The sequence below is a fragment of the Ambystoma mexicanum genome, chromosome 6p (assembly GCF_040938575.1).
Source record: "Ambystoma mexicanum isolate Mex_15411 chromosome 6p, UKY_AmexF1_1, whole genome shotgun sequence".
Lineage (NCBI taxonomy): Eukaryota > Metazoa > Chordata > Amphibia > Caudata > Ambystomatidae > Ambystoma > Ambystoma mexicanum.
The window spans coordinates 559,120,179-559,133,375 of NC_090935.1; the positions used below are offsets into that span (position 1 = coordinate 559,120,179).

General features: G+C 43.1%; 1 protein-coding gene across 2 annotated transcripts in view; it reads right to left on the reverse strand.

The window, feature by feature from the left end:
- LOC138511597 (interleukin-6 receptor subunit beta-like) overlaps positions 1 to 13,197 on the reverse strand; it is a 665,901-nt gene that overhangs the window by 239,357 nt on the left and 413,347 nt on the right. For both annotated transcript variants that reach the window (XM_069627378.1, XM_069627379.1), the window contains exon 9: positions 8,155 to 8,365. In XM_069627378.1, the coding sequence (XP_069483479.1) occupies positions 8,155 to 8,365 (211 nt within the window). The remainder of the gene's footprint in view (positions 1 to 8,154; positions 8,366 to 13,197) is intronic.

The following is a 13,197-nucleotide window of genomic DNA, read 5'->3' on the forward strand; positions in this document are numbered from 1 at the left end:
AACCCCACGGGAACAAAGAAGATAGACCAAACAGCCAAACAGCCATGAGTCCTCAACTAAAAGAAACAAAGGACTGTGCATCTACGGTGGGGAGGACCCAGGGTGGTCTAATCAAAACAGAAGAAGGACCCGTGAAGTTTGTCACTGGACCCCGGGACGTTTGAACCAGGGCTGAGGAAGACGTCAGGAGAAGTCGACACTCCAGAGGATGCTGGAAAGCCGAAGAAGATACTCAGAGGAGACAGAGAACTCTCCAACTGGGAAGAACCTGGAGGCGGTGGCATGACCCAGAGAGGGTGGACCCTGTGGTCTTTGAATGGCACCAAGACGTACCCGGGAGGACACCCCGGAGCCACGTGAAGAAGAAAGAAGAAGCAAACGACTGAAGCGATTGTACCAGAAGCTGAAACCTGACCCCACGGAAAGAACTGGTCACACATATCTGATTCAAAAGAGGTAATGGGAACGGCAGGAAACCTGGGTGGGAGACATGATGGAAGGAGAGTGTAGATTACCAAGCGACCAATCATATTCGTCCCAGTACAAGTGAATGTTATGAAGAGAGTGAAGAAAACCGAGGGACAAATCATACTCATCCCAGTGTATGTCAATATTGGAAAGAGAATAGAGACTTTCAACGGACCAGTCAGATCTGTCCCATTATAGAGGAATACGACAAACAATGAAAAGAAACGCAATAATGTGATCCAGGGTACTTCCAAGAAAATATAGAGGCACCGTAAGATTTAAAGAAGGATCATGAAACAGACGTTTCTGCAGAAGGGAGTCATTCTCCTGGACCCCTTTTTTCTTTAAGTTTTCATGAACAGTGGTAGGGACAGAGTAGGTTAGTTTTGGACGGAGGACGGGCTGTTGATTTGGAAAACCTCATGGATGACTAGCACCCAAGTTAGTTTTGTGCTAGGTAGGGCAAACACCTTAATGTTAGGGATAGCTATGCTTTTATTTATTATTTGAATAAACAAACCTGTAGAAATGCCACCTATTGGGCCGTCTCCTTTTTCTGGACCTACCACAGCTTCCTGTCCCACTCTGTTTTCTTTGCCCACAGGCTGTACCTCCAGGGTGCATAGGTAACCCCCAGAAGCTTCCTAAGATTACTATCTAGTTTCTCCTCTAAACTTTTTTCTGCTCACCCGGAATAGTTTTCTCCTCCTTAGTAGTACTCTTGGTCTCTGCTACTAACCACCCCACCCCAATACCACCCTCTGTTCTTGATGCCACTTCCTTCCTGCTACTACCTTCAACCCCTGGTTTTGTGACTTTTTCCTCTGAACTCCCCAATCGACAACAATATCACTTCCCCCACGCAACAGTCCCACCTCTACCACTTCCATGCCACCCTCAACTCTTGGTCCCACTGCTCTTCCCCTATGACCTTTATCACCTGTTGTTGTCCCCACCTACGTACCACCTTTGCCACATATGGAACCCCCTTCCTCTTTAAAATATTGTACAAACTTCTCAACCTCTCCTCGCCGTTGCTCCCACCACCTGATATTACCACTTCCTTCCTTAAAGGAGCACCAACACTCTCAAAGCACTTACACTTTAACTCTCCAGTTACCAGCATTCTCTCCCCCTCAAATTCCAGGCCTCTCTCTCTGGTCTTCACTTCTTACCAACCACCTCCAAATTCCAGCGGCTTTGCACCACCTTCTGTCTCCGAACACCTTCAGCTTCTTTTCACCAGACACCTTGCACACTGACGGACTGGGGTCTCTGGCTTTTATGGTGTATTCCCCGCCTCTCAGGGGTGGCCTTTTCATTAATGTTTGCAAGCGTACTTTGTGATTAAGGCAGGGCTTGTATTGATTTCTCTTCCTGCGTGAGGCAGGGCTTGTATTGATTTCTCTTCCTGGGCTCAACTGTATCTGCGTTGGGCTTTATGAACTACCTCAAAACTTGATCAGGTCTGGCTGGGTCGAACCAATTTGATCGAAAACCAAATGGTCGAATTTTTTATTTTTTTTTTTGGGGGGGGTCTCCCCACAACCCCCTTTTTTTCTCTAAAAACCCCTTTTTATACTAAACGAAAACCCGAAAAATAAATATATAAATAAAAAAAAAAATTCGACCATTTGGTTTTCGACCAAATTGCGTCGTCCAAATTGCAGCCGACCAGTTTTTTTTCGACCAGTTGACTGGACACCGTCTGGCTGCCATCTTGGAATGCATTTCCAACTCTATGTTTGTGCTCAGTACTGCTTGTGCAAGCTCCCGTCTCTCCGTGCCTGCAACATGTATTCCTGTTGCTGGCAAAGCCTCCCATCACTCTTTAACACGTCAAATACTAAGGGAAACATTGTTTGCAAACGAGATTGCTACTTTGTTCTCTCACTGAGTGAACTCTTGGTCAGGGAACAATGAATAGATAGATACATTCGACATGTGCGTAAACGATCTGCTGGGGAAATGCTAACTGGCAGCGTTGCATCGTGGAAAAGATCCAAACAATGTTACAAACTCCCTTTGAAGATTTCTTTCTTTTTCCCATTGTAAAATTGATTCTGACATCAATGCCAGTGGTTTCAGAAACGGGGCAAATGAATTGTTTCTTTGCACTAATTGTTTCTCTGCACAGATTGTTTCTCTGCACTGATTTTCCTTTCTGGATAATGCTTAAAGCACACATCCAAGAAACTATTTCTTCCCAGCTTTCCTCCTGGCAGTCCCTTCACTAACAGCTGCATGACATTAGTAGTGACATGGCTTTTGAAGGTCCCATTGTTGTAAGGCTGCCTTCTACAGTGTGGATCTGCTGGCTCAATGGCTGGTGGGAGCTGCGTGTGTTTTTTTGTCTCCTTTACTTCTTTTTTTTTAATTTGTTTATGGTTTATACAAAGAAAACCTTTACAACAAGTTAAAAAAAGATATAAACAGTATATGAGAACAAAATTTGCCAGAAAGGAATAAGAGTTACTCAGCGATCCCTACCACACAGGGAGACTAAGACAGAATGGCCTACATAGATCAAACCAGGATGTATCATTTAGTTACCATTCCACAGTATTGAACATCTTTCTAAAACCTTTACTATTGCCATAGTAAGCAGCTGTAGTCTTATGGCCCAGGTGCCTTCGCACTCTAGCAACAAATGTCTGAGTGACTGCAAGTTCGGAGGGTCACAAAATCTACAGAGTTTTATTGCTTTATCCCCCTGGTTTCTTTGGACCAAAATTGTCCCCGTGTGGGCCAGATTAAGTCTGAGCCTAAGAAGGTTGTTTCTAATTTTTATGGTCTGGGAATTTTCGAAGATAGCGAGGTAATATCCCCACTTTCCTCTCAACTATTAAAAAAAGATTCCGCGGGTTGAGATTCCTGACTCCCTCAATCGTTTCAATCCAGTCCCACATTTCCAACTGCTTTTTAGCCTTCCAGGGATTTTGGATGAGTGTTTCCATTGTTGAGTTCACCTGCGACAGTATACCTCCCACTTTTGCCTCCAAGCCAACCAACAACTTCGATTTTGCCTTTTTTAGATGTTCATGAATATCGAAGTATAGGGATGTCGTTTTGGCTGTGATTATATCGTGAAAAAGTGATAAAAGCTTCCAGTCCACCCGGCAGCCCAGAGAAATCAAGCCCAGTTCGAATCTCAAGCTGGAGAAGGGGGTACAAGGTGGAAGATGTAAGACTGATTTCCACAAGCGGCCCTCAATTTTGTTCCATTCATAGCTCCAGAGCAAGGGCTTGGCTTCCAGACCGTATAGGAGGACTGGAATTGCTTTCCCGATGTAAAACTTTATGAGTGGTGATATTGAGAATTTACAGAACTTCCTTCCCAGGTTCTTCATCTGGGCCATGATTTTTACAGTTTTTCCCAGGACTACAGTTGTCGCCTTGCTCAAGGTTGGAAAGGCTACAATTTCATAACCCAGGTAATTAAGCTCCTCCACCCTAGGAATTTCCTTGGCATCCAGGGTCCATGTCCTAGAGGGTAACTTTTTCCTGGGATGTTTGTAAATAAGTATTTTAGATTTTGCTGGATTAATTATAAAACCATTTAATTTAGCATATTTGCTTAATTTTAGCAGGAGCCGTTGGAGCCCACATCGCGGAACCGTCCAGCAAAACAATATCGTCCGCATAGGCCAACCAGTGTACACTTCTTCCATTTATCTTAGGGGATATCATTGATGCTGAGGCCAGAAAATCCCCGAGGGCTGACAGGTAAAGGTTAAAGAAGAAGGGGGCACCTAGGCACCCTTGCCGGACTCCTTTCAAAACCTGTATTACTTCTGAGAGGTTACCAGCATCGTCCAACCTTACCCTAATGGTAGTATTTTTATGTAGCTCTACAAGCATAGCCAATAAAGGAGATGGGATGCCCCATTTATGGAGTTTCTGCCAGAGGAGTGACTTGTCCACTCGATCGAATGCTTTGGACAGGTCCACCCAAGCTCCAAATAACGGCGTTACCTCCTTCTCATTTGATTTTTTGCTAAGAAGGTTCAATATAAGACCATTTACACTGGTAGAAAGGCCCTTCCTGAAGCCCGTTTGATGCTTAGAGAGAATCAGTTTGGAGTCAGCCCAAATTGTGAGTTCCCTCATTAGTAAACGCATAAAGAGTTTACTATCTATATCCAAGAGGGCGATTGGTCGATAACTGGCAGGATTTAACCTATCGCCCCCCTTAAAAAAAGGGATAATTAGTGCACTCTTCCATGATGGTGGAAAGGTCCTGGTTTTTATAATTTCCTGAAAGAGGTGGAATAACAATTTTGCCCACAATTTGGGCTGATTTTTTAAAACCTGATAGGTGAGCCCACTAGGTCCGGCTGCCTTTGATGTAGAGGTAGATAGAATGAGATCCTCTATGTCTTGCTGATTAAATGACAGGGCCCACTTGGATGACGTTCCAATTAACTCTTTGGATCCTGGATGTTCAAAGTTCTTAGTTAAATAGTCGATCCATTTATGTTCCTGGACCAGATTGCAGAGTGAACTATTCTGGCCGGTTTCCAGAAGATTGAGTGCAGCCCAGAAGCTTCTGCAATTGTTTGCATTAAGTAAGTAAAACATTTTCTCCCCATCATCCTGTAATGTAATTTCTGCTGTTTATGATTCTTTAACCAGTTCTTATAAGATTGTTTAGCCTTCTTAATTTTCTGCTTACTGTTCCCAGGACCGTCTCCTGTTTTTTTCTTTAAGAGACGTATAGTTTGTCGAAGGATTCTCTTTTGTTTTTGAGTGTCCTCATCAAAGACATGTAGGTGTATTTGTTTTCCTGCGGCCTTTGTCTCATTTGGCGGGCAGATTGACCAGATAAAGTTCCCACATTTTTCAGGATGAAATTCCTCAGTCAACAATGCTGCTGGGACTGCTTCAAGCCGTTCATTCAACTTTTCCCCTCCATGCTTATATTTGACCACTCTCAGTTTGCCTTTTAATCCTTCAAGGTCCTGAGGACTTTGCTGGATCCGAGCTTTCTGATGTTCCTGGAATTGAAGTTCCAACCTAGCGTGATCGCTCCCTCCTTCCCAATTGAGGGTCAGCCTCGGGCAAAGGAGGGAAAGATCTGAGGTTACAAAAATGTAGTCTAATGTAGATTGCGAAGAGCCTTGTTTCCAGGTAGGTTATTCTGATTAATTCTCCACGTTTTTCACATAGATCCTTTCCAAATCCCAGGAAGAAAGGAAATCCCCCCAGTGTTTCGCTTTCCATGAAGACCTCGGCTTACCTGATTCTAGCCCCACATTTCCTAAGTTAATGTGATCTGCATTAAAGTCCCCTGCAACTAATATGCAAGCTCCCTCAAACTCTAACTTCACCGTTGACAACAGGTTATGTAGAATTTCTGTGAACTCAAGGAGATTAGTGCTGGCTGGGTTCCAATAAATATTAACCAGCACTAAGGTTGTATTGGGATTACCCAGGTCGAGCTCCACTTTGCAGGCTTGGATGCCTCCCAAATTATTGCATAGGGGGACAATTTCATTGATACTTGAATTTTTGAGTGCTATCAGAAGTCAACCTTCTTGTCTCCCTTTAGATTTTTGAAGAGCTCCAAGATTGAGAGTTGTGAAGCCCTCAATTTCTATCGAGTTAACGAGCCAAGTCTCCTGGAAGAACAAAATATTGTTATTTTGTAACAGGTCCTTTTTTAGTAGCCTTTTCTTTAGAAAGCTAGGACCTCTCGTGTCCTTTACGTTTCCCTGCTTGGGGAGGGGATCATTCCAAGTTATGGAGGAACGCAGAAGGAACTTGCCACAGAGGTATCCAACCTGCAGTTCCCTAAATTTCGAAAAAACATTTGCTGGTAGGTCCCAGTATGAAGACATTTCAAACTACAAACATGGGAACTTTGAAATGTGTTCAAGTTATGGAGGACCACACTGGGACCTAACCGCAAACATATCATGTATCACACACACACGCACGCGGTTGGCACATATGCATGTGTGTGTGCACGCCCCATAATCTTTTTTTGGGTGGCTGATTAATGTTTAGCTGTATAACAAATCAGCAGGAAACTGGGCAAAAAATATATAGAGCCGACCTGCAAGAATGCAGTATCATCGAGAGAGGGCAAAGTTACTGGGGGCAGGGGTCAACCTTTGTGAAATTCTGAATGACTTAAATCAAAAAGCATTTGTAGTGTGCTGACAGCCTGAACCACTGGACAGATATACACCAAGTTTGCATGAGGAGTGGCGGTTTAGTCCCAACAGGTGTTAATCCGTCCTGTTTTTTTTTCTTCAAAAACGCCACTATGTCGGTACAAAAAAAGTGATATGACTTTGGTGCCTGAGGCATATCCTGCTGCCATGACCAGTGGTCAGCTTGTTGGATGCATGGCCAAAATTGCCACTGGGATTGGCCAAAGGGCAGTCCCAATGACTACTCTGGAATGCTTGGCAGGGCCTGTAACATGGCTGAGTCCCAGGGTTTGCTGAAACTAGCCATAGCTGCAAGCCATGGAAGTTTACCCACTGTTAGATCATGGGCGTATAGTGTAAATTGGGCCAGGCTGCAGGCCAGGTTCACTGGTTATTTTCTGTGGCTTGGTGGGGGGCATGTCCGAAACTCATGCCTCAAGCAATTCAGCCATAACTTGCATGCACTGCTCAAAGTGACACACATCAATGAGTGCTGCAAAAATATGTTAAAGGTATGTTATTGTTCATATATGTTAAACGAAGATTTTTTAATAACTTACAAACAGATCTAGAACATCATGAAACATTTTCAGTAATAAAAAAAACATTGAACTGCAATGAAAAAACGTTGTTAAAGGGACATTCTGATCAAGTTGTAGTAATATAAATCTGTGAAATTCCGTGAAAAAACCTTGTTACATGGACGCTCTGGTTAGGATGCCCTAGTAAAACCTTTGAAATTCACTGACAAAACGTCGTGAAAGCCATGTTATGTTTGTAGCGCAAAATGTACAAACCAAAGAAATTCACCAGATATGGTCAACTAAACAACCATAACTTGCGTCCCTGCCATGCACTGCTAATGCCAACAGACATGACATCACAGATGACATCATACATGGAAATGATGCTGGGCCGGGCCAGTAAGGAGACCTTGTCCAGTAAAGGATGTGGCGCCCTTCAGATCTGTGGATCTTGACAAACAGGAAGGAAAAGCTTCATTGTAGTTGATAGAAATGTTCAGGTATTGCAGACAGTAAGGCACACCACACCTTGAAATGTGCAAGCACTGCACAAAGCCACTGTAAGACAACTAATTACGCTAAACTAAATATTGGAAGAATATGTCAACCAACAGAATTACATCAATACAATTTTATAAACTGGCATCAGCTACGAATACAGAAATGGGCATACACTGGAACCAGGCACATGTTTTTTGGTAAAATCGCTGACAATCAACCACCAACCAATCACTTTTCCTGTTCTAAACTTAACAACACTTACCTTTTTTAGAGCGAACGCATTTCACTCTATTGCAAATTATATGTAGAAGACCTACATTAAGTCTTTCTGACAGCAGTGAACTAGAAAGGCTCAAAGGAGAAGGAGAATAGCACGTGTCTGGTGCTGATTAAGGCGCGTGTGGATGAGTTGCAGGTTTTGCGGCTCGTCCTTTGTTTCTTGTCTACACACTTGCATGCCAGCATAGCTTTTCTATCATACTTCAATGCAAAAAAGAGAATACCTGTGAAAGGTGTATCTGGGACAACAACACTGGAATTCGGAGATTCACCCACATCATTGTAGGCAAATATTGTTATCCTAAAATAAGCCATGGCCAGATTAAATTCCAAACTGGTTGTATTGACTCTGCTTTTCATTGGCTTCAACCGATCATTCTTGGCTAGACTTTCAACAGTGACTTCATATCCTTTGACATGCCTTCTTTGGGAAACCTGAAAAAATGACAAACGTTACATCATACTGTTAGTTCAAACATGGGATAACGTGGGCAATGATGTACAAAACAATTACAATATACTCGTTTTTTGTTAAGTAGGATTCATCTTTTAAGGAAACAAACAATATATTACCTTTTATTTATTTGTCTTTACTTGTTTATAGTTCAACAGGAACTTTAACAAGAAAACATGAACACGTTAAAAGAACCAAAGCAATTTCATAAACCACATATTGCCTTGGTATGTTCATACTTAAAACCCATAAAGTCTTTCATCTGTCAATCACAACAATTGGTATTAACTAAAATATTAAAATATTAATGCATCCTTGTTGATTAAATATCACAGTTCATATTTACACAAAATCATTTAAACAGTTTATCCCTTCGTAATAACCCCTAGGGTATCAGCTACTGCTTCTGTCACTCATCTCTAAAATGTCGCAATCCCAGTCGCTTTTCCACTATTCTCCATATTGAGTAAAGTGCAATGTGCATTTGTCTGGAATCTGAATTTAGGCAATACTCCCAAAAAGAGTCAGATTTAATGGATGTGTAATTATGCAATCTGGTGCCTAGTGGGCACATGTATATTGGTCTGAGTGCACAGCATTCTGTCATTACGTGCCTCGCTGTCTCTAAATGCTCTGAAGATTTACATATGTGACATATTCTTAATTCTTTCAGGATTCCCAGTTGTGGGACCTTTAAATGTTAACAATCGTAAAGAGTTCATTCTTAGTCTCAACATAAAATGCAAGACTGCAGTGCTTGGACTTAAAAGGAGATCCGACTGAGGTTTCAGGTAGCTTTGAATGACATGTGTGACCATGCCGTAGTTACTGTGACCTGCCAAATGTGCATAATTTTTAACCCAGTCCCAGATGTTGTCCTTTTTAAATAGAGAGGCCTTGACCAGGTCAAAATTGGACCAAGTCTCAGGCCAAGGTGTCCTATTTACGGTGTGAAAGAATTCCAAATTTAAGGTTTCAAAATTCTTCTGACCGTTTCTAACTTCCTGCCCGCAGCTTTTACCTAAATCCTCCAATAGTGGGGACTTAGGTGACATTTTGGACTTAATATACAATGTGTCTCTCTTTTTGAGCAATGTTGTGCTTAATGATACGATCCCAAGATCCAGCCATAAATATTCCATAGGGATGGGGGCCGCTAGGTTTAGTGCTGTATGCGAGAATCTCCCATCCAGATCATCTAACCAACCGAGGTCCCTCATTGTTATTGCCTCCAGCCCATACAAGATCATTGGAGAGTAACATTGCTTGTAAAGAACCAGAATGCTCTGCATAGTGTATCCCGCAGTATCAGGAGCACATTTTTTGAGGAGAAGCGTCATCTGGCGTGCTTTCCTTGATTTGGTCCCTACGATGCCCTCATAGTTATTTTTATTATTCATTTCAAGGCCTAAGTAAACATAGCTTCCCACATATTCAATCTCCCCCAGCTTTGTATTCAGGGCTGTTTTATATACTTTTTTGTTTGCCACTAACATGCATTTGGTCTTGAAAAGGTTCAACGTACAGCCATTTTCCTGCACATACTTGTAAAGTTCATTTAGCATGCTATTCATCCCACTAAGTGTGTGGTCGAATAACACCAAATTGGTGGCATACAATGTACTTCCGACACTCCCCGTCACAAATTTTAGGGGGCATTTAGACTTTACCAGAAGACGAGTGGGCAAGTCTGCAAGATACAGGGCCTCATTACGAGTCAGGCGTTAAGGGTTTTACGGCGCCGTAAACGGCGCCGACCCTTAACGCCTGATTACAAAGTCCCTTTGCGGGATGGTGATTTTAACGCCTGCTTTTTGCAGGCGTTAAAAACCATGCCGCAAAGGGACCTTGGTGCTAAGTACGGTGCCGCAATTTGCGGCACCGTACTTAGCGCCTTCCCCATTCCCATTATGCCTTATGGGGCAAAAATGGGAATGGGGAAGGGCCATGGCGGAAGGGGGAATTACCACTCCGCCAACCTCGGAATGGGGTGGTAATTCCCCATTCCGCCATGGCGGAGTCAGACATGGAGCATGGTGCTATTAGCACCATGGTCCATCCGCCAGGGTCGTAATGAGGCCCACAGATTGAACAGCAGGGGAGCCAGCATACAACTTTGCTTGACTCCCCTGCTTACTCCAATCAGTTCCGGACATACTCCACTTGTTATCCAGACATACTCTTACATATGTGTTGTTAGGAAGGAGTTTAATTGCAAATACCAACCAATCTGGGCATCCTAGCCCCTGCAATTTTGACCACAACTTTTCCCCCTCGAATCGATCAAAAGCGTCTTTGAAATCCACAAATGTCACATATAAAGAGGGACGTCCTTTGCCCAGAGTTCTTTTTAAAAATGTATCGAGAAGCCTAAGATTGTGGGTGGTTGCAGAGCTGGCGAAATCCCGTCTGATATCTGTAAAGCACCCCGATCTCGTAACCCAGCTCTGCAACTCTCCAAGCAGGAAGGCGCATAACAACCTTCCCGTTATGTCTAACATTGACAGCATATAGAACAGCAAAGCATTCACCACTAGCTACCCACCTCTACCACACCGTGGTTGAGGAATAAACTACTCAACCTGAAATAATTAATATCATCAAATTACATGTTCGACCAAAGGGCACTGTATCAAAAAAACATATTTTAATTGCATATCTCTCAGACAGTTACTATAAAAAACATATAAAAAAAAACAATACATGCGCACATTGTTGACAAATTAGCACAGAGAAGTGACGTCAAATTAACACTTTTAGCTGTTTCTCTCACAAATGCATGTTAGATTCATATGCATTGAGTGGTTACATGATGTTAGTAACAGTGAATGAGACCATATCAAGATATCTAAAAGACATGGGATAACAGCGTCTACACTCTAGTGTGTTTCTGGGACAGGGGACAGCACTGTCGTAGTCTAAATTTCATTAGTGGTGTCCCAGGGCCCGTCTTCAGGACGCAGATGGTTTAGAGAATGGGTCGATTACACTGTCTGCATGGCACCTATGCATCAGTGTTGTGACCTTATATCAGTTTCTTTTTAGGTGTAGAGGGCCAGATGATTACACTTATCAGTGTGACCTAACAATAGGTTCGGACATCTGGGTTAATCCGTACGTCTATGATTGATGCAGGAAATTCCAGGACTTCCAGTGCCGAGTGTAGAAGGTAAGTTTATCCCGGAATGGCGGGCTAAGGACTACGTGTCCCACAATGCACCGTCAGATTTACAAAAAACAGAGGAAACCCTGTGCTCAGATCATTTTTCCACCCCACTAACATTGACAGGAGCCTGTAATTTTCTGGAACTTTCCTGTCCCCTTTCCTGTAGATTGGGACCAAGACAGGCTGCTGCCACGAGACTGGCATCTGATGCATGATACAGATTACTTTAAACAAAACCAAGAGAATAGAGGCCCAGAAGTCCGGAGAGTTCTTGAGAACCAAGTTAGACAGTCCATTTGGACCCGGCGCTCATGAACTCTTCAATTTCGTGATGGTCTCAACCATTAACTCGTGTGTTTTCTGTAACTGGCCATTAACTTGCTGGGTTGGGATCAACCGGGATGTTTAGGACAATCCTGCCGTCTCTAGTTCCCAAGTATTGCTTGCAGGATTTACCTCCTATTGCATTTATAGTTTGCCTTGTTATTGTGCCCCTTGCTTGTGAAAGAATTTGCCTGATAGTGTGAGTTTCTAGACTTCAAAGCCCCCAGCATTTGCTGCCATTGAGCGTTTTTTATTGACGGACCCGATTGCCTAAGCCAGTCCTGGTATTTGTTTGTTTCCTTTCTTACCAGTCTGGCTTTCCCAATATTATCATTTTAGTACGTTCAATGGTTCTAATTGCCCTTCTTAATACTCTCTAAGCATCTCAAATTACTATATCAAAGCTCTTCATGTGGCCCTCTGCTGTGGAAGTCATTTCATTACCATTGATGGCTCCTGTGCCCTGTGCCAACCTCTTTAACCATGCTTCGAATTCATCTGGAGTTAATTCCTCCAAAAAGGCCATGTCAATATGGTGGACTTTTGTTAATTTGTGCAACACTTTTTGGAGTTTAGCTGTTGACCAGTAGATTTGGTTTCCTTCATGGTTACTAGTCAAACATGGTTACTGTGTCATTCTGACACAGGGCACACACGATTGCGTGGTAATTTGCAATGATAAAACTGTGTGGTCACTATTAACCCCCGAGATCACCCTAAGTGCGCGTATTTGCTCCAGGACCACATTATTTCCATAATCATAGGCAAGAGTGGCCGTGGGCCGTCCATCACTCCAGGTGAACTGCCCTGGAACGTCCCCTCTGGCTCTACCATTATTTATGTACAGCTCCCATTCTTTCAGGAACGCCAGCCATCTCCTTCCCTTTGCGTTCCCCTGCGTCTGCAGCATTGCACATCTGCTTGCTACGTTCTTGTACACTGCACCCTAGTATCAACGAGACATTTAGCATTCAAATCACCACCAAGTAAGACTGCTCCATGCTCTTCCCCACCCACCTGCGTAGAGAGGGTTTCTTCTATGGCTTCATAAATCAGCTCAGCCGAGTGCGGGGGAGGCATATACATTGATAATGAGCAGTTTATACTGGACACTTGGAGTCCCCGTTTGAACTTCCAGTGCCATCACATTTCCAGTCGCAATTGACTGTGGTATAAATATAGATTTTAGGATATTCGCATTACCAATTATTAGGCCCCTGAGGGTCTTCTGCTGGGTCCCTTACTTGCTGGCCCATCATATATGTGAACCCCATCCATCACTATAGTAGAGGTCAACCATGTCTCCTGTGGCATAATAACATC